General features: G+C 45.2%; 1 protein-coding gene across 2 annotated transcripts in view; it reads right to left on the bottom strand.

The window, feature by feature from the left end:
* Positions 1-15,689, bottom strand: part of MID2 (midline 2) — a 98,581-nt gene extending 82,892 nt beyond the window's left edge. Inside the window, exons 1-2 of one of the 2 annotated variants that reach the window (XM_036740502.1) lie at positions 15,524-15,689; positions 496-1,211 (exon numbers count right to left, since the gene is read on the bottom strand). In XM_036740502.1, the coding sequence (XP_036596397.1) occupies positions 496-1,194 (699 nt within the window). In that variant the 5' untranslated portion in view covers positions 1,195-1,211; positions 15,524-15,689. The remainder of the gene's footprint in view (positions 1-495; positions 1,212-15,523) is intronic. The other variant, XM_036740501.1, reaches the window with a different exon arrangement.
* Positions 15,690-26,423: the final 10,734 nt, after the last annotated feature.

A 26,423-nucleotide genomic window follows, 5' to 3' on the forward strand; every position in this document is an offset into this window, starting at 1 on the left:
GTAATAGGCCACTGGTTACCTACACGTTCCCTGACTATATATTAACAGAGTTACTAGTATCATTGATCCAAGGAGAAGAGAGCTTTGAGGTCATGTAGTATACCTCGCTCCTTTTAAAACAGAAGAAATGAGAGGTTAGTCAGGGGTGGGAAACCTATGGCCTTGAGGACATGAGTGGCTCTCAAGAACCTTTGACTGAATCCAAACTTCACAGAACATGTGTGGCCTCAAGACCCCTGAGTGAATTGCCCAGAGTCACACTGGTGAGACAGGGCCTGAACCCGGGTCCTCTGATGCCAAATCCAGCAAGAGTTTGCATGAGTGGATAAATTATAGGAGCAGAGCTATTTCTTAAAAATGGGTGTTCCCTTCGAATGCAAAGTGGAAAAAACTGCCTGGTCATGTGAGAAAAGTCACCCATGCCCAGGGAAACTCAAGGACTGCATGGCCCTGAGCAGGGAGAACAGACTGTCAGAACACTTCCAGATCTCTTACCTTGAGTTTCTCAAATCGATCACTTAGAGATGCCACTTGGTGGTCTCTGTGGCGCCCCACTAGTTTGCATAAGGCACAGATCAGTTGGTCATCGGCCACACAGTACATGTTCACTTTCTCATTCTCATGCTCCAGGCACATGAGCCCTCGCAGGTGCGTGTCTGGTACTGGCTCCACCAATCGGTGGCTGGTGAAGGGCTTCTTGTTTGGGTGGGTGGCTCGGAGGCAGCGGTCACAGTAAGACACCTCACAGGTTATGCAGGTTTTGACTGCATCACGTGGTGGGGCCTGTTCACAGAACTGGCATGCAATTCGCTCACTAGACATGGTGGGGCTAGGCCTATAAGTCCGCTCCCGGCAGCTCTCGCCTGGGGAATTGGGCCCACTCAGAGAAGCCTTCTGGAACCGATCAATAATGTTCTGTAGGGTCACATTCCTCTTGAGGCCATCTAGGCCACGATGGGTCAAGGAGATGACATATCGGCAAGTAGGACACTGGAAGGCGGCGATGGGTTCAACTGACTCCCCAGAGCTACAGCTGGACACGAGGATTCGGTGGGCACAGCTGAAGCAGAGGCTATGGGCACACGGAAGCAGGAGGGGGTCTTCAAACAACTCTAGGCAGATTGGGCAGGTCAATTCTGACTCCAATGTTTCCATCTTTAATGAAAATAATCTTGTTGGTCCATTAAGAACCATGGAGGCTGGTCATTCACCTGTAACACAAAGGAGGGCTTAGTAAGAATTTTCTAAGGAAATGATGTCCTAGTATCATAATCTGAAGCTAAGACTCTTTTTTGAACATTCATGTTCAAAAGCTGAAATGCCCCATTAGTTGAAAGTTAAACAGAAAATCTTTGATACCCCACTTCTTTAATTTTAACAATCTTTCTAAAATGCCTAGGTCTACTTGACTTTCAGCTGCTGTGAGAGAAGGTTATAGGAGAAGGAACAGGAGAAGAGATGACTGAGCTGAATAAGAAATAGCAAATTGTGAAGATGAAATAGAGGGCTTTTGACTTATGGTTTAGGGAGGGGAAATTGAAGGAAATGGGAAGGACAACAATCTCACTTTGACCTTGTGTGACAGGAGGTTGAAAGCAAAGGAACAAGATTAAATAATAAGGACCTGAAAGGAAAGGGGAAGGTAGTTGGCAAGGCAAGTAAAAAAAAGGTAATGGGACAAATAGATGGGTAAAGCAAAAAGGATTAGGGAGTAGGGCAAGTTGACAAAACAGAGAGGAGAGAAGAGGAGGTAGAGAAGGTAGAGTGCAGTAGAGATTAATCAAAGGATCTTGGATTCTGCTATAAAGTAACTAAAAGGCAATACTAGATTGTAAAGATCTTAGGTGCTTAGGTGTGAGATGCAAACACAATGAATTCAAAAAACTAGGCCAAAGATCCCAATTTGTATAGAACACAGGGAGTGTTCAATATTTGTTTTTTCTTTCACAGTCAAATGACTACCGGAGGCTCCAAGTGAAGGCCATCTCCCATTTAGAGGACAAGGTGATCTCACCAGAATCCAGGTTATCAAGGATAATTGAATATTCCTTTCAAAATAATGGAAGCAGGGCTTTGTGAAGAAGGGGTGAGGTTTGGAAGTAGAAGATGGAAAACTTGAAGAGGGTAGAAGAAGGACACAGAGACAGGTGATGGGATCCTGTTTGGGGTGGGGGTGGGGGAGAGAGGAACAACAAGGGGACAGTTTGACAAGAACATGAAGACTAAAGTGAAATCAACCTAGGAAAAGAAGTCAAAGACAGACAGTGAAGCTTGTATTTTGTCCCAGAGGTAATGGTGAGGCAAATGAAGCTCCTAATCAGAAGTGACATGGTCACACCTATGCTTCTAGAATATCAATTTGGCAACGGTGTGGCCTCTGGATTGGAGAGGAGGGTGGCAAGAGGCAGGGAGACCAATTCAGAGGTTACTGCAATGGCCCTGGCAAGAGGTGAACACCAGAATGGTGGTTTTTCACTCAACAGAATAGGGATGTCAAGAAGAAAGGTGGGTTTGGGGGAAATAGAAGTTTCATATGAGATCTGTTGAGTAGGGTGAGGCTCTTGACAAGTAGTAACAAGGTTCTTGGAATGGTATGGTAGAGTGATGGACCTATAAACAGAAATCCTGAGTTCAAATCCTACCAGACACTTACTAGTTGTGTGACCCTGGACAAGTCAAACTCTCTGAGATTATGCAAGTGGAGATGTCCAACAGGCCGGAGCTCAGAAGACATGAGGGGCAGATAGACAGATCTCAGTGTCATCTATATAGAGATGGTAGTTGAAGTCGAGAGAAAAGAAAAACAAACCAGGCCAGAACCCTAGGGTGTACTTTTGCAAACAAGACAGAACAAAGATGATTCTCTAGCAAAGGAGACTGAGGAGTGGTCAGAGGTTGGGGCAGGAGGAGAACCAAGAGAGACCAGGGAGGAGAGAGAATCCAGGAGGAGAAAGTGGTCAACAATTTCAAATGCTTCCACAGAAGGAAACTGAGTCCCAGAGATTCTAAGTGACTGTCTTAAGGTGGCATATAGGGTCCTAGATTTAGAACTGGAAAACACTTTAGAGGCATCTAGCCCAATCCTCTCATTTGACAAAAGAGGAAACTGAGGCCCAAGGAGATGAAGAACCTGGCCCAAGGTCACATGGGCTCTAGGTATCAAAGGGGAAATTTGAAAACTCAAACTGGTCTAAACCATCTTTTTCTACCACACTGATATAGTGTGCTCCTGTCAGGGGAAATTGTAGACCCATGAGATTTTATGTTGAATGGGATTTTTTGGTAATAGAGGAGGTCTATTCCCCCATGAAGGAATTTCTCCTTCTCTGATGCCGCATTGTGACACAGTGGTAACTTCAGAGGCCATGCCAGCAGGGCGTAAACTCTGGCATATTCTAACATACTGGAAAAGCTTTGACTTTGAGCCTGGTGACAGACTGTGTCTGCTTTCTGAGGACCAGCCCAGCTGAGTACAGAGAGGCTTGTCACCAGCTGGCTAACCACCAGGTAAGGAATTCTTTAGCTGGGCAAGCCACAAATGGTCCTCAGTCTTGGGTGGTCCCCTTCTGGTTCCACAGTGATGGTGGTGGTGGGCTGAACTTTTCGAGAGTCGATCAACAGTAACCTAACTGTTGGTACTCTAACTGTGCAATCTTTGTTCAGCGATCACTGAGTCAACATACTATTGGAGGAACTGAATCATGCCAATATTGACATTCGCACTATAAATGAAGCCAGAAGATGAAAGAAAGTTACAGCTACATGGAAAATGATGCAGTACAGTGAAAAGAGGGCTGGATTTGGAGTGAGAAGAAGCGGGTTGAATCCCAGCTCTGTTCTACTCCTCCTTAAACAAATCACTGAACCTCTCTTGATCCCAGTTCTGTCATCTATCAGATTCAGGGTTTGGACCAGCTCTCTTTTAAGGTCCTTCCCAACCCTGAGGATCTTCTCCTCCCCATTTGATTTTTTTTCTAATTAAAGGGGCCATCCCTTGAGTAACTACCTAAAGAGACATATTCACCTACCTCACTCAAAGTGAAAACCTGAAAAGGCCTTAGCCTGAAAGGGCCAGGGTCTCCCAATGTATCCTGGGCCATCTCCAGTCATCCTGATGAATATCTGGCCACTCAACTCAGATGGCTCCGGAGGAGAAAGTGAGGCTGGTGACCTTGCACAGCCCACCCTCACTCAAATCAAAGTCAACTGCCAAGTCACGTCACCATTTCCCTGATGTCATGGTCCTCTTCAAGAATGAACACATAAGTACCCCAGGATGAAGTCCACTAGCCTTTGGGCTTTGGAAGGATGGCTTGGGGGGGTAGGAGTGGGAGTTTATGCAAATAAAGATGTTAAGAGAGTTGGTCACATTGCATGATGAAAGGGTAAGAAGATTTATGAGACACTAGGTCATCTTGCCCTAGTATTTATGAGAAATGACCACTGTGTGAATATGGCTTTTTAAGGGAAACTTTCACCCACAACAAAGAACCTCACAATTTAGAAGGCTCACCAAGAACAAGAAGATGAGTGAGAAAACCTTCCTCAAGGTAATTCTTGCAGAAAAAAGTAACCCAAACCCAATCGACTGGCCTACCCTTTAGAGAGCTCCAACAACCCACATGCACTGCCCCATTACCCCATAGACCACCTCTATAACCCCCATGACCCTCATGGCTTTGAAGTACTCATCCTTTGAAGTCAACTCTCAGTTTAGGCGGAATGGTTGTCCCTGTTCAGGGAAGGGTGGAGGTCCTATCACTCCAGGGTGCAACCATGGATTCTAGATTCCCTCCTCTGTTCCAACAGTAAATCAGACCACCCACCCCTAGAGTCCTAAGAAGGAAAAGAGGGAGTAGTGCAGATATGGGGCCTGGGAAACAAGAAAGCAGAAAGGGGGAAGGAGAGGGGAGAGGGAGAGAGAGAGAGATCAGAAACTAACTACTGATTAAAAATAATAACAATAGCACAGGAGGAAAATGGGCAGCCAATAGAAGGAAGGACAGAAAGGTGGCTTCAGTGCATGGCATTCTTGGAGCACCCCTCTAAGCAGTGTCCTGATGGGGCCAGGCTAGTGACAAGGCTCTTGGTATGGTATGGTAGAGTGATGGACCTATAAACAGAAATCTTGAGTTCAAATCCTACCAGACACTTACTAGTTGTGTGACCCTGGGCAAGTCAAACTCTCTGAGATTCAGTTTCTTCATCTATAAAATGAGAAGGTTGGACTTAATAATCTTTATGGTCCCTTACAACTCTAAAACTATAATCCAATGAAGAAGAAAATCAGAGAAAAAAATGAGAAAAAATCCCTCTGATAAAGGTCTGACATCTAAAACATATAGGAAATTTATTCAAAGCAAAACAAAAATTCATTTTCTAACAAATAAATGGTCAAAAATAAGAAGAGGCATTTTCCAAATGAAGAAATGCCAACTCAATCACATGAAAAATGCTCCAGGAGAAATATAAATGAAAACAACCAAGGTTCTACCACTGCCCCATCAGATCAGTGGGCCACAATGACAAAAGAGAAAAATGGCAATTGTTGGAGGGGCTGTGGGAGGACAGGCACAAGAATCCACTGTTGGTGAAGCTAGGAATTGCTCCAGCCATTTGGTAAAGCAATTTGGAATTCTATCCCCCAAGTCACTAAACTGGTCCACTGCTAGGCATATAGTCCAAAGGAGATCAAAGAGAAGAGGCAAAGGTCCTACAGGTACCAAAAATATGTATAGCATCATGTTTTGTTGTAGCAAGGAACTGAAAACAAAGGGGTGCCTGACTGAGGGATGGTAGAACAAATAATGGTCTATGAATGTAATGGGGTATCATTTCATGAAAAGAAAAGATATAATGGATTGAGAGAGGATGTGTATGAGCTAAAGCCAAGAAAAAGGAGCAGAATAAAAGGACAATTTACTTGATGATCAAAATAATGTAAAAGACTACAGAATAATGCAAGACTACAGAACATTGATCAAAGCAGTGGCCAATTTTGACTTGGGAAAAACAATGATAAAGCCTGTTTCCCACTCTTTCTGGGCAGAAAGGTGACAGACTGAGGCACAGACCAGGACTACATTTTCAGTCGGAGCCGAAGTATTAGTTCTTGTCCTTGAATGTATTTGTTGCAAAAGTTTCTGTTGGAGGTGGGGGGCGATAATGAAGCCTGGTGAGTAGTTATAGAGATTCAAAAAGAAGAATGTTTTTAGATGTAATTGGGGAAAAATAAAATACTAAATTTAAAAAACAAAAAGAAGAAAAGAGCATTAGTGAACCCAAAAAATACAAAGAGAACAGACGGAGTTCAAAAGAAGACACAGGGCAGTTTTGTTACTACCACATTAAATGTAAAAAAACTTTACCTAAAAGAAGTTCATAATTTCACATACATTCTTTTCTGTTCCCTGTTTATTGAAAAGCTGCTTGTTGATGTTTGCTAAGTTCAAAAGAAAAAAGAAAAATGCTAAGCTAAAGAACAAAACATGTAACAGGAAAAATCGAGAGACTAGGTAGACAGAATGTATTAATATTTCAGGGGAAAAATTCTTAGCCCCTCATTAATAAATCAATATTATAGGTGGAAGGGAAAAAAGAGGAATGTATCTCAGCCAGGAAGAGGAGAGAATGGGGGGGGGTGGCCATAATGAGTGGTCATCACTCAAGAAATAGACAAGAGGCTTTCAGTTTCTCCCCCTGTCATTGGGAGTGGAGGCTGGGATAACAGGGATGGAACATTGGTGGGGGGACAGAATACAGTGGAAACAGTATGGTGAACAGAGGAGGGGCAGCATGCAGTCGGCCCTCAGAAGCCAGAGAGAGTGAGACAAGCGTCTTGTAATGAATCCTACTTTGGGAGGGTGGGAGTTGGACCCAATCAGCTTATACAACATGTGGTTATAAACACTCAGTGCTAATTCCCACTGGGGGTAGCAGGTGGGGGTGGGGTAGGCAGTAGTTGGGTATTTGAGGAGGCATGACTCAGACAGGGAAGAACAGGATTTTAGAGGTTCAAAGGGAGGGAGGTGTAACATCAAAAAGGCTGACTGATGAGGGAAAGAACAGTGAGACCACCCCACCCCCCAGCTCAAGACTAGCCTCTTAGAACACTAGCCACAGTATCCTACTTCCATCAAGGATTAGCATTCTTAGCAACTTATCCTAGAATAGAGTTGAGTAGGGGTTTTAACCCAGTCCATGGATAGATTTCAGGAGGTCCAGAAACTTGGATGGGGGCGGAAATTATATCTTTATGTTCTAATTAAAATTTAGCATTCCCTTCAGTTCCTTAAAAACATAATTCTGAGAAGGGCTTCACCAGTCTGGCTTCACCAAACTCTCAAAGAGCCCCTTGAAACAAAGAAAAGTTAAGAACTCCTAGAGAATCCTAGAAGGAGTGAGGGGTATGAAAGAGGGCAGGAGGAAGAGAGCGCTTCTTGGAAAGGGGCATTATAAATTAATAACACTGACACATAAAAATGGAAGTGGTGGGAAGGACTATTAGGTACCATATACTTACCTGAGCTGGGAAAATGAAGGCTTAAACAAGAGCAAGGGAGAGCAATGATAAAAGGAAACCTAAAAGTTTGGGATTGGGCAAGGAACTGGGAGGGGAGACTGGGTGTAGGTTTGCAGTAGCAAGACAAACATAATAGGTGACACATTTACATTATGTGTATATAATACACATTTAAGCAGTTTGGTGTAAAAAATGGAGAGTTGGCCTCAGAGTAAGGAAGACCTGAGCTCAAGTCTGGACTCTCACATTCTGGCTGAGTGACCCCAGTTACTTAACCTCTCAGTGCTTTAGACAACTCTATCTGCATTAGTAGAGGGAGTCTCCTCACTGAGGAGTTCTCTATGCCAACGAAATCACAGGTCCCATGATATCCCATATATCATATATAGATGTACATATTCATATAAATAGTTGATGAAAGAAAATTCAAACTGAATAATTACAACCTCAAATGTGAATAGATTAAATTCTGCAACAAAGAGAAAATGAACATCAAAATAAGAAAAAAATCCAATAATTTGCTGTATAGAAGAAACTCATTTTAAACATACAGAATGAAGATAAAAGGATGCAAAAAAATCTATTGTGCCTGAGGCAACTCTAAGAAAGCAAGGATTAGCATCACAATCTTAGATAAAGAAACCAAAAATCAATAAAGTGAAAAGAGAAAAATAACAAAACTACATTCCACTTAAAGGCACCAAAGACAACAAGAAATTAGCAATCTTCAGTGCGTGGGCACCAAATGGCATAGTAGCCATGTTCTAAAAGCTTGGCAGCAAAAAGGCAAGAAGAATTTTATAGTAGCAAAATAATAGTCAGATATTTTAGTGTTCCTTTCAGACCTAGATAAATCCAACAGAAATATAAGCAAGAAGGAAAATAGAAAGATATATTGACTAGACTTGACTGGCCTATGGTACCTTCTGCAAGGAATATTAAAGAATATTCCTATTTCTCAGCATGCTACAGTACCTTTACAAAGAGTCATCACGTGCTAGAATGTAAAGGAATCATAAACATACATAAAGAGGAAGAAATAATAAACACATGTTTTATAGATTGAGACAATAAAATTTATAATGAACAAAGGAAATAAAAGGAAAAAATACAGACCTAAATGAAGACAAAGTAATGTCATCCTGAATGACTGAGTAAAAGAAACAGTAAGTAATTATGTTAACAGCAATGCTAAAAAAATGAAACAAGGAATCAAAACTTTTAGGACACAGTTAAAAAGCAGTGCACAGAGGAAAATTTCTGTCTGAAAACTTATGTTAACAAAATAGAAAAAAAGATCGATGAAATGATAATGTAACTTAAAAGATCAGAAAATAAGTTAGCGGCCTTCAAACATACACAAAAGAAATCTTGAAAATTAGAGAATAGAGAAACTTAAAAATAGAGACCACAGAACTGATCAGTAAAACCAAGAGCTAATTTTGTTTAAAACAAACAAAACTGATTAATATTAGCCAACTCGATCTAGTGAAAGAGAGGAAAATCCAATTACCAAACCAAAAAAATGAAAAGATGAATTCACATTTAAACAGAAAGGAAATAAAACCCATTATCAAAAATTATAACAGACAATGAGATGTCAGCAAAACTGGGAATTCAAAGGAAACTGATTAAAATCTCCAAAAAATATAAATATCCAGACTAACAAAACAAGAAACAGAGGTTTTGAACAAACCAATCTTGGAAAAAGAAATTGAGCAAGCCACAAATGAATTGCCAAAGAAAACAACTCCCAGTCCAGATGGATTAACAAATGAATTCTAACAAGCACTGGAAAAGCAACTAATATCCATGCTACCAAAATGACTCCAAAACAAAAAGCAGGCCAGCAAACTTCTTTTATGAAACAAATATAGTTCCAATGCCCAAATTAAGGTGAGACTAAGCAAAAAAGGAGACCAAACAGACAAATCTCACAAAAGAAGAATGATGTAACAGTTTTAAATAAAATCCTCACAAGGAGACTACAGAATCGTATCCAAAAATGAATTTACTGTGACCAACTTGGATTCATACCAGGTATGAAAGAATGGTTTGCCATTAGGAAAAACAACTAACATAATTAACCCTATAAAACAAAATGTATATGATTATTTCAATAGAAGCAATAAAAAGCCTTTGACAAAATTCAGGTCTTGTTTGTGTTAAAAATCTTAAAAAGCAGAGACATGGAGAAGCAGCCTGGTAGAGGAGACAGAGAGTTAGCCTTGGGGACAGAAAGACTGGGTGTAAGACTTGGCTCTGGCATATACTTGTTGTGGGACCCTGGGCAACTTACTTAGAGCTTCTCAGTTCCTCCCTAAGACTGTTAGTTACTGGTGAGTTGCCCATATGAACTGGCTGAGGGAGATTCAATGCCAGAAAAGCTCCCTACATTGATGAAATCATAGGTTCAAAACCAACCCAAAAAGGGAAAAGGAAGCATGAGTATAGAAAAAGCCATATTTAATTATCATCAAAAGCATATATTTAAAATCAAGAGTGAGTCAGTCAATAAGTATTTATGAAGCATTTGCTATGTGCCAGTCATCTAGTCAAGCACTGGGGATACAAAGAATAGCAAAAACACAATGCCTGCCCTCAGGGGGCTCGATTCTAATAGGGGAGCCCATATGTAAACTAGGCACATACAAAATAGAGAGAAAGAGTAAATGGAAGGTTATTTGAAAGGAGAAGGCATAGGGGGAGGAGGGAAGCTGCCAGTGCAGAAGGTGGGTTTTGAAATGAATCTTGAAGAAAGTTAGGGAAACTACAAGGCAGAGGTGAGGAGGTAGAGTATCTAAGCATGTGAGACAGCTATTGCAAAGACATGGAATGTCAGGTGTGCAGAACAGCCAGGAGACCAGCTTACCGTGATCATAAAGAACATGGAGGGGAGTAAAGTGTAAGAAGACTGGAAATACAGAAATGGCCATGTTATGAAGGGCACTGAATGTTAAATAGAGAAGTTTATATTGATCCTAGAATTACAATGGAGGACCACTAGAAGCTTTCCTGGTATAAACAGGTAAAATAAGAATACTCCCCTTCCCCCATATTACATAACATAGTTCTAGAAAAATTAACTTAGAGCAATAAAACAAGAGAGAAAACCAAAGGCATAAACAATGGCAAAAGAGAGGCAAAATTATAACCACTTGCAGACAACACAATGGCATGCTTAGAAAACCCCAGAGAGCCAGCAAAGAAAATAAATTAGATGACTGATATCATCTTAAAGGGAGAACATTAAACAATTGGGAAAAAAATCACAAATTTGACTACTACTAAAAAAGGCAATCTAAAGGCTTTCAATATCAACTTTCTCATATGCCTATTTCCTTGATCTTTACAAGAATACTCTCCTATCCTTGATGAAAATATGAGAAAGGAATAAAAAAGAGCATCAATAAAGCAATTAGAAGGTACACAGAAGAAAACAAAAAGAAGTTGCAAAGGGAATACAGATGTGAACTTTGTCATTACTATATTAAAATTAATATACGCTTTTTTCAAATCAAGTTACATTGACCATGATAATGAAGAGAAAGAAGGGGGAGAGGGAGAGAGTGAAAGAGAGTGACAGAGAGAGGAGAGACAGAAAGAAGAGAGAGACAGAGAAAGAGAGGGAGAGAAAGAGAGGAGAGAGGGGGATGGAGAGAGAAAGAGAGATAAGGGATGGGGGAGGGAGGGAGAGAAGGAGATAGGAGAGAGGGAGAGGGAGAGAGTAAGAGAGATAAGATAGGGGGAGAGGGAGGGAGGGAGAGAAGGAGATAGAAAGAGAGAGAGAGAGAGAGAGAGAGAGAGAGAGAGAGAGAGAAGAAGAAGAAGAAGAAGAAGAAGAAGAAGAAGAAGAAGAAGAAGAAGAAGAGAAGAGAGGTAGGGGAGAGGGAGGGAGGGAGAAGGGGAGAGAGGGGGGGAAAGAAAGAGAGAGATAAGAGAGAGGGGGAGAGGGAGAGAGAAGGGGGAGTGGGACGGAGAGAGAGAGGGAGAGAGGAGGAGGGAGAGGGAGAGAGAGGGAAGGGGAGAGAGGGAAGGGGAGAGAGAGAGGGAGAGGGAGAGGGAGAGAGAGAGAGAGAGAGAAAGGGAGAGGGAGAGGGAGAGGGAGAGAGAGAGAGAGAGAAATAGCCATTAGGCTGCTGTAGAAGTGCTGGGATTAAAAGCTATAGATCTCCCATATACATTTCCAAAGCAAACCCTGAGCAGGGTTCTATTTCAGGAAGTTAGAGAAAAATGTATTACTCCCTGGAAAAGAGCAGCAGTAGCAGTCACCGTTTACCGAACAATTTCAAAACCAAGAAGAGCTGGCATTTTTTGCGAAGAAGTACTAGAAGGTTTTCCAGCATAAACATAGAAATCAAGGCTACCCCCCAGTTAGAAAAAAAACTGAGCCAGCTATCTCTCTACCCAATAACCAGTGATGAAACTCATCATTGCTTTTAAGAGACTCAAAGTACAAATAGCAGGGCCATTTGGATGACTGATGAGCCAACTTCGCCATGGTACCAAATTTTCATTTGACAAAAAGTAAACAGCTTTGAACTCTACTGAACCATGATGTATCCTGAGAACATGTTGCAACCCATATCTTGATGGGGTGGAGTCCCTAGGCATCCAGGGCACCTGGGTCCTTGGCAAATACTCCCTTTCAGATTAAGGAAGACATTAGCAACTTCGACTTGACAACATCTATTTGACCCTCGCTAGCTAACCAGTGTATTGAATGACATATACAAATGTTCCAGGGCATACCAATATTCTATATATTCAGGAGAGGTGACTAAGAAATTGAAAGGAATAGTTTTTAAGGGCAGATCTTTGTCTCAGCCCCGACCCTGGATGGGTTTGCACTTGGGTTCCCCTCAACGGGACAGAAGGGATAAGATACAACAGCAGCCCCCTCGAGCCACAGAGAGCCATCGAGTGGTAAGGCTAGAACGCTTTCGGTGTTGCCAGTGGTACTCCAAAACAGAGGATTGCAAACTGGACCATCGAGTCCAACCCCCTCATTTTCCTTCCCTGCCTTGATGGTTTTGATGTCAGCAAATTTTGAGGGAGGAGTGGACCTGTTCAGTACCCAGGGCGATTCTTTGATGCAATTAACAAACTCCACTGGCAGCGCTTTAGGACCTGCAAGTTGGGACAAGCTGCTGTGTACTTGGAAGAAGGCTTCACTAAACCAATTTCATCTAAATCAATTTATACTGCTCATATTAACGAAGCAACTGAGTCACTCTGACTTAGTGTCAGGACTTTCCAGAGGTGGACTCGTGTGATACATAGGCCCGAGGCAAGACTTGTATGAGGAACCCAGCCAGAAGAGCAAGTACAAGGGACACTGTCCTCTCCCTTTTCCCATTCCCGGCCTCTGCTGTCCAGAACAGATAAGATAGATACCCTCCCCCCACCCCCAACACCACCAAAACCTAAGACCGAAGCTGCAGACGAGTCAGTTTGGGGCTCGACAAACGTGACTCATTATAACTACATGCTAAAGATGCCTACAATGTGCATGCCAGAAACTACTTATGTTGCTTCCCAATACAAATGAGGTAGCTGCCCCCACATAGGTTAAAAATGGGCGAGGCTCCATTTCCAGATGACTGACTCAGATAAGCCATGGTAGAGCACCTTAAAATCATTTAGGCTAGGACTGAACCTGATTAGCATTCACCAGGGTGAATCCTAAGGTTCCCGAGTCCTGCTTTCCCCCTCTCCTGTTACCTTGAAGAAAACCAGGCTTATAACAAGAGCAAGGTAACGAGTATATTTGGCATCTAGAAGACCAATAACGGCAAGTGAAGGCTTTTCTCTTGCCAGTGTCCCGGCTTTCCTCATTATATAACCAGCTTTCTTTCCCTACGTACAGAACTGGCTCTGGACTCAGACTTCTGGCTCCAGAGGCTATCGAGTCCAACCTCCTCATTTTACAGAGAGGGAAACTGAGATCCAGAGAGGGGAAGGGACTGGCTCAAGGTGACCCAGAGGGTCCTTGAATTCAAACGTGGAGGTATCTCAGAGGCCATAGAGTCCAACCTCCTCATTTTTACAGAGGGGGAAACTGAGGCCCAGGGAGGGGAAGGGACTGGCCCAAGGTCACACAGGTAATAAGACATTAGAGTAAGGATTTGATCCCAGGTCCTCCATCTTGTGAAGGAATCGACACACTGATTCTGGAGTCAGAAGACTTGGATTCAAATCATACCTCTGAGGTTTATTACTTAAGACCTTGAACAAAGTCACTTCATCTCTTTGGGTCTCAGTTTCTTCTTCTGTAAAACAAAAGGGTTGTACTAGATGGGCCCTAAGGCCCCTTTCAGCTTGAGATTAAGGATCCTGAGTGGAAAACCGATTTTCTGTCCTTTGAGCCAGACTATCTCTTCAAGAATAAAGTTAAATTTCACAATATTTGGGGAGAAATGATTATCCCATTACATAAATGGATACCCTAGAGATGACAGGTCCTTGACAATTGCCCCGAGGTCACAAAGCAAAAATGGCATCCGAGTGGGATGAAATCTCTTATTTTCTTGGCTTTCAGACCTGAATGACAACCTGGAAAACAGACTCCAGGTAACAAATAGGGGGCACTTTACATCATATTTTTCTAATAAACTAATTGGTCAGCCTGAGTCATAGGGGAGCCAATAACTGCTGATCCCCCTTAGAAATTTGCTAAGGAATCGGGCAGCAGAGGCTTAGGGTGGGGGAGGGAAAGGAAGATTGAAGGCTGGAATACCCAGCTGCAGGAAAGACACTGCTCCTACCCCCCTCACCCTTACCCACCCCCAGCCCCCAGCAGGGGGACAAAGCAATAAAAGAACCCTCCCTGGGACAGTTCCCCCCCTCCTCCATATGGGAACACTGGTTAGAGGAAAAGGTGGAAAAGGTAGCCTTCCCAGCTCAGCTGGGTCACCATTGGAATAAGAGCCAACAGAATGCATGCATGCATACATACATGCATACATACATACATAATCACGCAGCTTTCATACAGATCTTCTCCACCCCCCCCAACACACACACCTTCCCCCTCACAAATACACCCATCCACACACGAACCAAGGAAAGACACTCAAAAGAGAACGTAGAATGGGAGGGGAAGGATAAATGGGCTAGGCGGAGAGGGGAAAACTCTGGATGAGTGGAAGAGCAAAAACTTCAGTCTCAGAGAGGGCCATCCGCGGGAATTAGAGCTCAAGTGGCCAGGCCCAAAGGGCCAGGCCCGGCCACTCCCGCCCCCCTCCTACCCCGCCATCTTCAAGGTCCCCTTCCTGGCCAGCCTCAGAGCGCCCCCCTTCCCCGGGCCGCCCCCCTCAACCCCCACCATCACCACCCAGTGCGCCATCGCCTGATGCTGGGATGGGCAGGGCAGGGCAGGGCAGGGCCGGGACGGCAGGACAGGCAGGGCGGCCGGCAGGACAAGGTGCGGGGTAGGGGTAGGGGTGAGAGTGAAGGGGAAATGTCAAAGCGAACGCGCCCAAGCAAGCCCCGAGGGGGCGTGCCCTCTGCCGGCCGCGTTGGCCGCCCTAAGGAATGGAAGCAGGAGCCGGGCACAAGCGGGCACGCTGGGCGCACACTGGCCTCCTTCCCTCTCCTTCCTGCTGGCTGGCCCGGCGGCCGCCACGGCCAAAGCTCCCGCCGCCGCCGCCGCCCATCGGGGCGAAGTTGGGCAAGGGCGCCCCCGTCCCCAGGCGGGCCAGAGCGCCTTTCCAGCCGGCCGCCCACCCACGGGGCTCACCTGCAGCCGCTACAGCGCCTCTCCTTGCCTTCCCCCCCTCTCCCATCCCCTGGGCGCCCCTGGCTCCCTTCCTTCCCAGCCGGGAGCGAGAGCAGGAGCGGGAGCGCTCGGCCAGCCCAGGGCGAGCCAGGGCGCGGAGAGCAGCCTAGCAGCGCAGAGCCGCCGCAAAGCGCGAAGGGCAGCCCGGCAGCGGAGCAGCCTACCCGGGCACCGAGAGCCGCTGGGTGAGGCCGGCCCGGCCACAGTGCTCCCCTACGTACCAGCTGATTCCAGCAGCCTGGCCTCCTCCGTCCTGTCATCTTGGAAGAAGAGACCCACTGAGCCGGGTGGAGGGAGAGGGAGCGTGCGGGTGTCTGTGCGCGCGCACCGGCCCGGGGGAGGGCGGAGGAGAGCGTGCGTGCGCGCGCGCGCGCCTCTGCAGGCTCTGGAAAGAGACAGTCCTAGACAGCCCCGGCAGTGGGCGAAATGCGGAGGGAGGCCGAAATGTGTGCAAACTCCTTCCTGTTCCACGGTCCCCCCCGCCCCACTCCGCCGTCCCCTCCTCCTGCTCCCCCGCCGCCCCGCCTGTTCCCAGCACAAACAGACCAACCACAACAGCCGGCGACACTTGTTGTCTGCCCAAAGAAAGGCCGGCTCTCCGGGGCCACCCACGTCCACAGCCCCGGAGCAAAACAGAAATCGTGGACTGCGCAGACAGGGGCAAAGAATGGGAGGAAACCCAACCCAGGCCCGTCGTTATCTTTGCACAAAGGGAGAATGGTACTGAGTGGACTGTTGGCCCGGGGCCGAGCTGGTGGACAGGGAACGAAGCCACACAAGGGAAATCGCTGTCTTCCACCTTGAAACCGACAGAGCTGTTACCATGGGTACACCTGGGCAGGTGCAGCTAGATATTCAGGTGTAACAGGTGTCCGATACAGGCTGATAACAGTGTCAAGATCCCTGGCTCAGAGGACCTCTTCCCCACCCCCAAGTTCAAACACCACCCAGCACTACTGATGTAACCTTATGCAACTCACTCTCCCTCCCTGGGTCTCAGTTTCCTCATCTGTAAAATGGAGAATGTTGAGGCAGTTGAAACATTGCCTCTGAGGACTAAATTGTCTTCCAGGTCTAAATCTAAATCTGGGACCAGCCGTTCTCCACCTACCACAGTGCTTGGGACAAGTCTTTGTCAATCACGAACACTATCCCTTCCTGTCATGATTGGGCTCCTCACCTCAATCCTGACTTCTTATTCAGTGCCACACCTGTTCTTTCCAAAGGCAGCATCTTTCAGTCACTCAGACCCCAAGGCCATGGTTAAACAGTTTAATTACATTGGTAAAAAGCATGGTAAAAATCCAAAAAACAATGCCCACATATAAAATGTGCTGATCCACTCACTTGCAAACTTTGACTCTCCAAGGCAAAGTCCTCCCAGTCTGGACGCCAATTCCTCCCTCTTCGGTGTCCCAAGGATAGCACAGGCCTGACTTCACAGCTTCCCGAGAATTGTTGTAGGAACACTCACAGTTCCTGGGGTCACCGTTACATAGACAAAGTCCTCTATCTAGAATTTAAAGCCCTCCGAATCCTGCCCTCCCCGCGCCCCCCCCCCCATCTTTCCAGTCTTTTTCACCTCCATGCACTGATCCGGCTATGCTGGCCTCCTGGCTGTTCCATGCACATGAAATGCCACCTCCAAACTGCATGAAAGATGGTCTTTTGACTGGCCATCCCCCATGCCTTCAACAATCTACCCCCTAATCTCTGCCTCTTACCTTCCCTGGCTTCCTCCAAGACGCAATTCAATTTTTCACTTCCCCCACTGCTAATACCTTCCCCCAGGAGATTCCTTCTCCTCTACTCCATATATTTTAAATGCAAAGTTATTTACATGTTGTCTCCCCCATGCAAACTGAGATCCTTGAAGACAGAGACAGCATTTTTGCCTTTTCTATGTTATCACCAACACTTAGCACATTCCCTGGCACATAGTAACTAAGGGCTTAATAAATGCTCTTTGAGGATTGACTGACCAGCTCTAGGACCTCCTGACTGACACTGCTCTGTCTCACCAGAGTGCCCCTCCCCCCTGAGTGAGTGCCAACACCCACTTTCTTCCTCATCCATCACCAGGGGGTCCAGCTAACCCCACCCCCAATGGGCGAAAGGGTAGTTCCGACATATTGTCTTTACAAGGCCTCACCACTCTCTGGGGCTATTTTCTTGCCCGATCTTTCAATTTCTAGGTATAGGAGAGCTTTCTATCCATTCTCTATCCTGTGTGTTCCCTGTACTCCAAGATTTCTGAGCAGTGTTCTATCCCCTTGTTGGCTATGAATTCAAGCATCCTCATGGCACTTGTTCCTCTTAGAGCTCCTTGTAGCTGAGGCCATAATGAGGAAGCAAGCTTCTTTCAGAGGATCTTCCAGCCAAGTAACAGACCTGACCCCTGGTACTTCTGTCTTCCCCATCATCCCAGTCTCCAAAGCAGAAAGCAATAGGCAAATGGAGATTTGGCCCACACATCCACAAACATGGAGTCAAAGCCTGTGGGATCATTTTTGGGTATCATTATGTGCATGTACTAGGAATGCATTGCAGACTGCATTGACCTCTCAATGTCTCTACTTCGGTCAGACCAAATCCTTACAAGGAAGCCAAACACAGAGAAAGGATTACACCTTTTGGCAACTGTAAAAACTTTCTGATTCATGGTTTAATATACCTAAGTAGGATGTCTTTTGCGAGAGGCCTTTCCTGGTCACCTATCTGCTAGTGGCTTCTTCAATAAGATTATTTCCATCTACTCTGTATATAACAAACATATACTTACAGTATTTGTGTATGCGTCTTCCCCATTAGAATGTAGAAACCTTGAGGGCGATGTTGTTTGGTTGTTTGTCAGTCATATCCAACTCTTCATGGCCCCATTTGTGATTTTCTGGGCACAGATCCTGGAGTGCTTTGCCATTTCCTTCTCCAGCTCATTTTATAGATGAGGAAACTGAGGCAAACAGGGTTAAGTGACTTGCCCAGGGTCACACAGCTAGTAGGTGTCTGAATCTGGATTTAAACTCAGGTCTTCCTGACTCCAGGCTCAATGTTCTATCCACTGATCCACCTAGCTGCCCCTGAGGGCAGTGACTGTCTTGCTTTTTGCCTGTATTCTCAACACTTAACACAGTGCCTGGCACACAGTAGGCACTTAATATATTAGCTTGTTGACTCACTGATACCAGGTGAAATGGTCTATCAGTACTAAGACACTCTTCATACTATTCATATCTCCTTCCATCATTTGTGGCTAATTAAACTTTTACACAATCACAAAGTCACAGAATTTCAGAGTTGGAAGAGGCCTCAGCAGCCAACCTATACACATGAGGAATTCCCACTAGAACATACTTGACTGTGGTTGTCCAGCCCTGTTGGGATACCTCCAAGGAGGGGTGCCCCATTGCACTTTGGGAAGGTTTTCTTGACATTGAGCCTAAATTCACCTCTTTGCAAAGGTCTACCTTGCAAGATTCCTGGTTCTGATCTCTGAGGCCAAACACACAACTATCACGTTCTCCTTGAATCTTCTTTCCTCTAAAGAGAACATCTCCAATTCCTTCGACTGTTCCTCATGACACAGATACAAGGCCCTTCACCATTGTCCTCACCCTCTCCTGGATGCCTCCTAGTTGATCGATGTTCTTCTCAAACTCCAATGCCCAGAACTTAATACCAGGTTCCACATGTAGTTGGAGCAGAGTAGAAGACAGAGCAGGAGTGTGCTGCTTCTCTTTGCTTCTTTGAATAAGTGTTTCAGAAGTCAGCAGGGTATAGACAAAATGGAACCAAATTCCAGAGACCTGAGTTCGAATCCTGATTCTATATGTACAATTCTACAAGGAACTATAAAACCTCACACATATCACTTTACTACTCCAAGACTCAGTTCCTTTATCTTATGAAGGGTTGAAACAGGTGATCTCAAAGTTCTTGCCCACTCTAAAATTTTATTATCCAAAATGATTTGGTGCCATTGGCCAATGAATACATCAAGCACAAGTCTTGGTAATTCTTGCCAACATCTACTACTATCTTGGGCCAGCAGAATCTGTTCTATACCTGCTCTAGGGTTCTCTCTTGACCCAAGTGTCTGAAATCATCATGTTTCAGAGCCATGGGACAGAATGCCTTGGGTAGCACCAATTGCTTTCTACTACTATATAGGGCATAGGTTGCCATCTGTACAGTACTCCATTATATCAGGGGTAGGGAACCTGTCGCCTTCTAGATCCTTGGGTGCAGCCTTCTGACTGAGTCCAAGTTTTACAGAACAAATCCTTTTATTAAGGAGATTCATTCTGTGAAGTTTGGATTCAGTCAAGGGGCTGCACTTGAGGCCTTAGAGGGGATTTGTTCTGTGAAGTTTGAATTCAGTCAAGGGCCACACTTGAGGACCTAGAGAGGATTTGTTCTGTGAAGTTTGAATTCAGTCAAAGGGACATACTTGAGGACCTAGAGGGGATTTGTTCTGTGAAGTTTGAATTCAGTCAAAGGAACACACTTGAGGACCTAGAGGGGATTTGTTCTGTGAAGTTTGAATTCAGTCAAAGGAACACACTTGAGGACCTAGAGGGTCACACGTGGCCTTGAGGCCCCAGGTTCCCCACCCCCAGTATAGCTCTAACTTCTGCCTTTCTCTCAATAGTCAGATAGTCACAGAACTGAGATATAAAGAAAAGATCAAATCTCGTCTTTCCTGTCAAGGAACTCTCCATCTAACAGGGAGACAACATGCTAACATTTGTGTGCAGACAAGCTATATGCAGGATGAATTGGAGAGGGAAGGCACTAGAATTAAGAGCAATCAGGAAAGGCTTCCTGTAGAAGGTGAGACTTTAACTAAGATTTGAAGGAAGCCAACAAGGCCAAGAGACAAGATGGCAGGAGAGCCTTCCAGGCATGGATGACAGCCAGGGAAAGTGTCCAGAATCAAGAGATGGAGTGTCTTGTTTGTGGAATAGCCAGGAGGCCAGTGTCACTGGATGGAAGAATATATGGCAGGGAGTAAGGTATAAGAAGACTGGAAAGGTGTGGGGTGGGCGTGGGGACAGGTTATGAAGGGCTATGAATGCCACATAAAATATTTCATATTTGAGCCCAAAAGTGACAGAGAACCACTGGAGTTGACTGAATAGAGAAGTGACATTGTCAGATCTGTGCTTTAGGAAGATAACTTTGAAAGCTGAGTGGAGGATGGACTGCAGTGAAGAGAGACTTGAGGCAGACAGACTCCCCCCACCCCAGGAGCTACTGCAATAGTCCAGGCATGAGGTGATGAGGGTCTGCACCAAGGTGGGGGGGGGTGATATCAGAGGAGATCAAAGAGAGTGTGTTTGAGACATATTGTAAAGGTGATGCTGGAAGTGATCCAAGACCGAGGCTTTGTAGGGTAATGGTGGAAATATAAAAAGGGGGCAAGGGACTCCAGGGAAGAGGACAGAGCAGAGTCGAACCCGTTCACTAAGGGGTCAAGATAGGGAAGGGAAAAGAGTATAACTGGTGTCAGGGATGATGGCCTTGGAAAGAACTGAAGGGTTGAAAGATTGGAGGTGATGGTGTGAACTAAAAACAAGGTTTGGGATTACAGACTAACTTTGATAGACTTGGCTCTTCGCAGCAATACAAGGTTCAAAGACAGCTCCAAAAGACTCATGATGGAAAAAGCTATGCACATCCAGAGAAAGAATTACAGAATCTGAATGCAGAGTGAGGAAAACTATTTGCTCTCTCTTTTTTTCTTCTTTTTCGGTTTTGTTTCTTTTTTCTCACGGTGCATTCCATTGCTTATAATTCTTCTTTACACCTTGACTATTGTGTAAATAAGTTTAATGCGAAGGTATATGTAGAACCTATATTGGCTTACATGCAGTCTTGGGGGGGAGGGGAGAGGGGAGGGAAGGGTGGAAAGTTTGGAACTCAAAAACTTGTGGAACTGAGTGTTGTAAACCAAAAATAAAAAATAAATTAAAAAAAGAACAAGGTTTAGGGTTGCAAAGAAGGAGAGGGGGGATGACAATAGACTGTGATTGGATAAGGTAGTTTCATCACTCATGAATAAAAGACGCGCCACACTTGTGAGTGATGGCAAGACCAAGGGTATGACCATCTCTGTATGTGGCTATGGTGGGGTGGAGGAGTAGGTCATGGGAAATGAGTGAGTTAAGGAATTGAGGGGGTAAAGTGTTTAAGGGAACTGAACTCACTAAGGAAAGAAGGAGGGTGTCTTGGATACCAGTACACAACAGATATCGGAATTTTGATTGGGTAGTAGATGTGAACTGGATGAATCACAAAGGAGGAGAGGTTACCGAGTGATGGTGGTAGAAGGAGAACCTGAAAGTAAGAACAGGGAGTAAGAAGGATTTCATCTCCTCCAGCTCAACCATGTCAAGTAATGGGGACTAAGTGTGAGTGCAGCCAATGATGGAAAAGGTGGCCAGATCCATCTACTGTGGCATTGGGAGAGAGCCAGAAGATGAAGGAGTGAGAAAGAAAAAGCTTTCAGATGAAAGCAAGTCTGTGGCAGGTGAGACCACTCAGGAAGCTTTTCTCATCCTACCTGAGAATTATGGCCATGAAGATATACACCCAATGAATTGACAGTAAAGGATTCTCCTGGAAATGTTATACTAATCCACCTTCTGAGGAAAAATGACTTAGAGATATATGAGGTCTTCTAATCAAAGGAGGCATTCCTATAGAGAAACTGAATGGCCCAGTTAAATCCAGAAATATTTCTTCATCTGTGAGTAAGGCTGAGACCAGAGCCCCTGCAGTAGATAGGCCCCAAATGATCATTTTCTCAGGATATGAACCCTGTACCCCAGGAGAACAATGCTAGGAGGGTGGGTTGAATAGGCACCAGTGGGACCAAAGACACTGAAAGGCCCCTGAGCCAGACAAAGCAATGACACTGACAGAGCAGCTAAGGGAGACAGCCTCAATGGCAGTGAACACAGGTACACAGTCAGATGTCACCTGGCTCACTCAAATGTATCCAAACTTTAGCTAAGATGTTTAATTAGGCTCTATACCAGGAGTGGGAAATTTGCAGCCTTGAGGCTACATGTGGCACTCCAGGTCCTCAAGTGCAGCCCTTTGTCAAAGGGCTGCACTTGAGGATCTAGAGGGCCGTATGTGACCTCGAGGCCACAAGTTCCCTACCCCTGCTCTATACTGTGCAGCAGGAAGGAAAAAAGCCTGTTGAGTTCCTCCTGAGGGTAGGGCAATGCTTACAGAAACTGATGCAGAGAGACCCGGTGGACCCTGAAAACTCAGGAGAAATGGGACTGTGAAGACTGAGCCAGCTCTTGGGGCATGCCTCCTGATTATAGCCACAGAAATCACCGCCAACAATCCCTCAGGTGAGACTGGTACTCTTGACCTTAAGGACTCAGTCATAGAGGGCCCTGGCCTCACTTCTGTAGTGTGGGCCTCAGAAGCAAAGCAGGGGAGTAGTACCAGCAAGGCTGAGCTACAAGCACCAGCCTGGAGACACTCAGGAGAGAAAGGGGACCAAGTGAATGGGGGGTACAAAGACCTGACCCAAGCATGCCTCTATCAGGTAATCACCAGAGTAACAAATCGACCATCTGTTATATTGTGGATCTGAGGTCCATAGCCACCTTGGCTGTACCAGTACTAGAAATGCAGAGTTGGTCATACAAGAGCTGATGTCTTCTTTTCTGGCTTGGGGAAACTGAGGTGACACCAGGGAAAGAGGTCATCCTTGATTCTTAGGACAGTCACACAATATCGTACGGGCCTATTCCACCATAAGGCGGAAAGTGGATGCTTACTGCACATGTCAACTTACCAAACCAAACAGATGTACTTTGATCACTGACGTTGTCAAGTCTTCTTTGCCTTTGAAAACAATGACCATATCCAATGAAGTAATAAGCACTCTGCTTAACTGTAATTTCAATATCAGATTCATTAAAGCAGGCTTAGACTAAAAAAAATTAAAATTAAAATGTCAAAGGACCTTATGCAGATGTGATGGTTAAAACTGAGAATGCAAGACTTTCCTGAACAGTGTTACCCTCAATTTCAGGTGTTAGGACTTGATGTTTTAAGTGATAAAGACCTAGAAATACCTAAAAGAGATCAGGGTGAAATTGAGTTTCCCTCAGGAAGTTTTTGATGTCAATAGGAAAGTGACTACTTAGTTGATAAGCAAGGAATGAGTTCCACCCCTTCATCCAAAGCATCTTTAAGAGTTAGAGATTTTCTGAGGACTTGGGGAGGGGGCATTTCTCCATGGACATTTACGGTCAGGCCATCTCTCCTCAGGCCATCACCTCTACCTCCTCTCGGACTCCTCACCTAGAACCTCCTTAGGCTAGCTTTGGCCTTAGCTTTCTTAGTGCCAGGTCTTTAAAACCCTTCTTGGACATCTCCAGACATAGTGGCTCCATTCTGATGATCACCTCTTCACTATAGAATCTTCCCAGGTAACCCTGTGTCAGCCCCAGCACCCTGGTTTCTATCTTTACCCAAAGGCTTTCTCAAGTTCTCAGGAGGCTGTCCCTAAACTAGACCATCCAGTACTTTTGCTGCTGGAAGAAACTGGAGAAAATCACAAAATTGTGCTGACTGGGTCCATTACAAATTTGTTATACAATCTCAACTGGGCCCTCACTGCTGCTGGGAATCCTACTACATCTCCACAATTGACTCAGCATAGTCCCAATCACAATGATTCTTCTAAAACTTTTCATACCTCCTCAAACCTCCCATGGCTCCCTCTCCCTGCCACTCCCATCAGCTACGAAGCTGGTCTCACATTTTAGTGAAAAGGCTGAGGCCATTCTCCGAGTCTCTTCTTTTCCACTCCTTATCTCATGTCACCCAGATGCCTCCTGCCATTATCTCTTCCTTCACCGGGGTCTCACATAATGAATGAAGTGGTCGTTCTCCTTCCCAAGGCACACCCTGCTACCTCCACAAGTGATCCCATTCCATCCAATCTCCTCTAACAGTTTGCCCCTCTATCTACCTTGTCTCTCACTGCCACCACCCTGGTACAGACTCTTATCACCTCCCACCTGGATTGTTGTAATAACTGCAGGTGGGTCTGCCTACCACAAGGCTCTCCCTCCTCTAATTCATCTTCCATTAAGCTGTCAAAGTGATCTTTCTAAAAACACAGGTCTGAACACGTCACCTCCCTACTCGATACACTCTCTATCACCTTCAGGATCAAGTATAAATCCCTCTTATTTGGCTTTCCAAGTCCTTCATTACCTGTGTCCCAACCCCCACCTTTCCAGTCTTACCCCGTACATCGTTGCCCCCACCCACTATCACATACCCTTCAATCCCATGACGCTGGCTTTATTGCTAGTCCTTTTTTGCCAGTCCTTGAACAAGACATTCTATTTCCCAACTCTATGCACTTTAACTGACTGTCTTCCATGACCGGAATGCTATCCGTCATCATCTCCAGCTTCTCTGGCTTTCTTCGGAGTCCTAGCCAAAATCCCTGCTTCTACAGGAAGCCTTTCCTTATCCCCCTTAATGCTAATGCCTTTCCTCCATTGCTTAGCTCCAATTTGTCCTGTATAGAGCTTGTTGTACAGTTATTTGCCTATTATTTCTCCCATTAGCCTGGGAGCTCCTTGAGAAGAGATACTGTCTTTGGCTCTTCGTATCCTCTGCTCTTAGCGTGGTGCCTGGCACACGGTAGTAGGCCCTTAATAAATGCTTGTTGATTGACTCTCCTCACCTCCAGTCTCTCAATTGCCTTTTGGATATCTCAAACTAGATATCTTGTAGAGATCTTAAGCTCAACATGTCCAAAACTGAACTCATTATCTTCCCCGCCCTCAAACTCTCCCTTCTTTCTGATGAAAGTATCCTCTCACTCATTGGGCTCACACCCAATTCTTGACTCCTCACGCTCTCTGATCCCCCATATCCAATCAGTTACAATGTCCTGTTGTTTCTGCCTTTCCAATGTCTCTCCCAGATGTCCCCTTCTCCCCTCTGCAGGCCCTGAACACCTCCCACCTCAACTATTTGAATAGCCTGCTGGTTGGTATTCCTGATTGGTCTCTCCCTACTCCAGTCCATCCTCCACTCAGCTATCAGATGAACCTTCCTAAAGTGAAAGTCTGACCATGTTCTATCAACCCCAGTGGCTCCTTATCATTTCCAAGATCAAATATGAAACCCTCTGTTTGGCTTCCAAAGTCTTCCTAGTCTTCATATACCTTACACCCACCCTCCTCCCAAGCCCATCCAGTGCCGCTGACTTCCTTACTGCTCTTAGAACTAGACATCCCATCTTCTGACTCCTAACTCTGTCCCTCGTGCCTGAAATTCTCTCCCTCCTCTCTTCCTCCTGGCTTCCTTCAAGTCTCAGCTAAAATCCCGCCTTCCTGATCCCTCTTAATACTAGTGCCTTCCCTCTGCTGAGCATTTCTCCAGTTTAGAGCCTGTATGTATGTTATTTTTTGCATACTGTTTCCTCCCTCAGACTGGGAGCGCCCTCAGAGCTCCAGAAGCTGGCTTTGTATGGTCCATGTAAGTACTTAAGTAAGTACTTAATAAATGTTTGTTGACTGACATAACCTTTTTTTGTAGGGGGGTAGGCAGGGCAATTGGGGTTAAGTGACTTGCCCAAGGTCACACAGCTAGTAAGTGTGTCAAATGTCTGAGGCCGAATTTGAACTCAGGTCCTCCTGACTCCAGGGCCGGTGCTCTACTCACTGTGCCACCTAGCTGCCCCGAGATAAACTGTTATCAATTCCATCATTCTCTCTGCTTTACAATCCCTGACTGTTCTGTGTCTTTACCAAGACCACCAATCTCTCTACTTCTGTTTTTTTCCCAAACTCTTAATTCTGCACCACCTATACTGTCCTCCCTTCCCTGTCTCAACCTCTCGGTGAATCAGTGCAGCTCTACATTCAATTCCTTGACCCTTCATCCTGTCATCAATTACACCTTTCCTTAGACCAGGGCTGTTCAAAACGTGGCCCGCAGGCCACATGCAGCCCACAGTGTGATTTATGCTCCTGCCTACAAGCATAGAAATTTACATAAATGCTTTAGTAAATGAAGCCGAGCTACCACAGAGCTCTCACTAAAATGGCAAATCAAAATATA

This window comes from Trichosurus vulpecula, assembly GCF_011100635.1.
Source record: "Trichosurus vulpecula isolate mTriVul1 chromosome X unlocalized genomic scaffold, mTriVul1.pri SUPER_X_unloc_1, whole genome shotgun sequence".
Lineage (NCBI taxonomy): Eukaryota > Metazoa > Chordata > Mammalia > Diprotodontia > Phalangeridae > Trichosurus > Trichosurus vulpecula.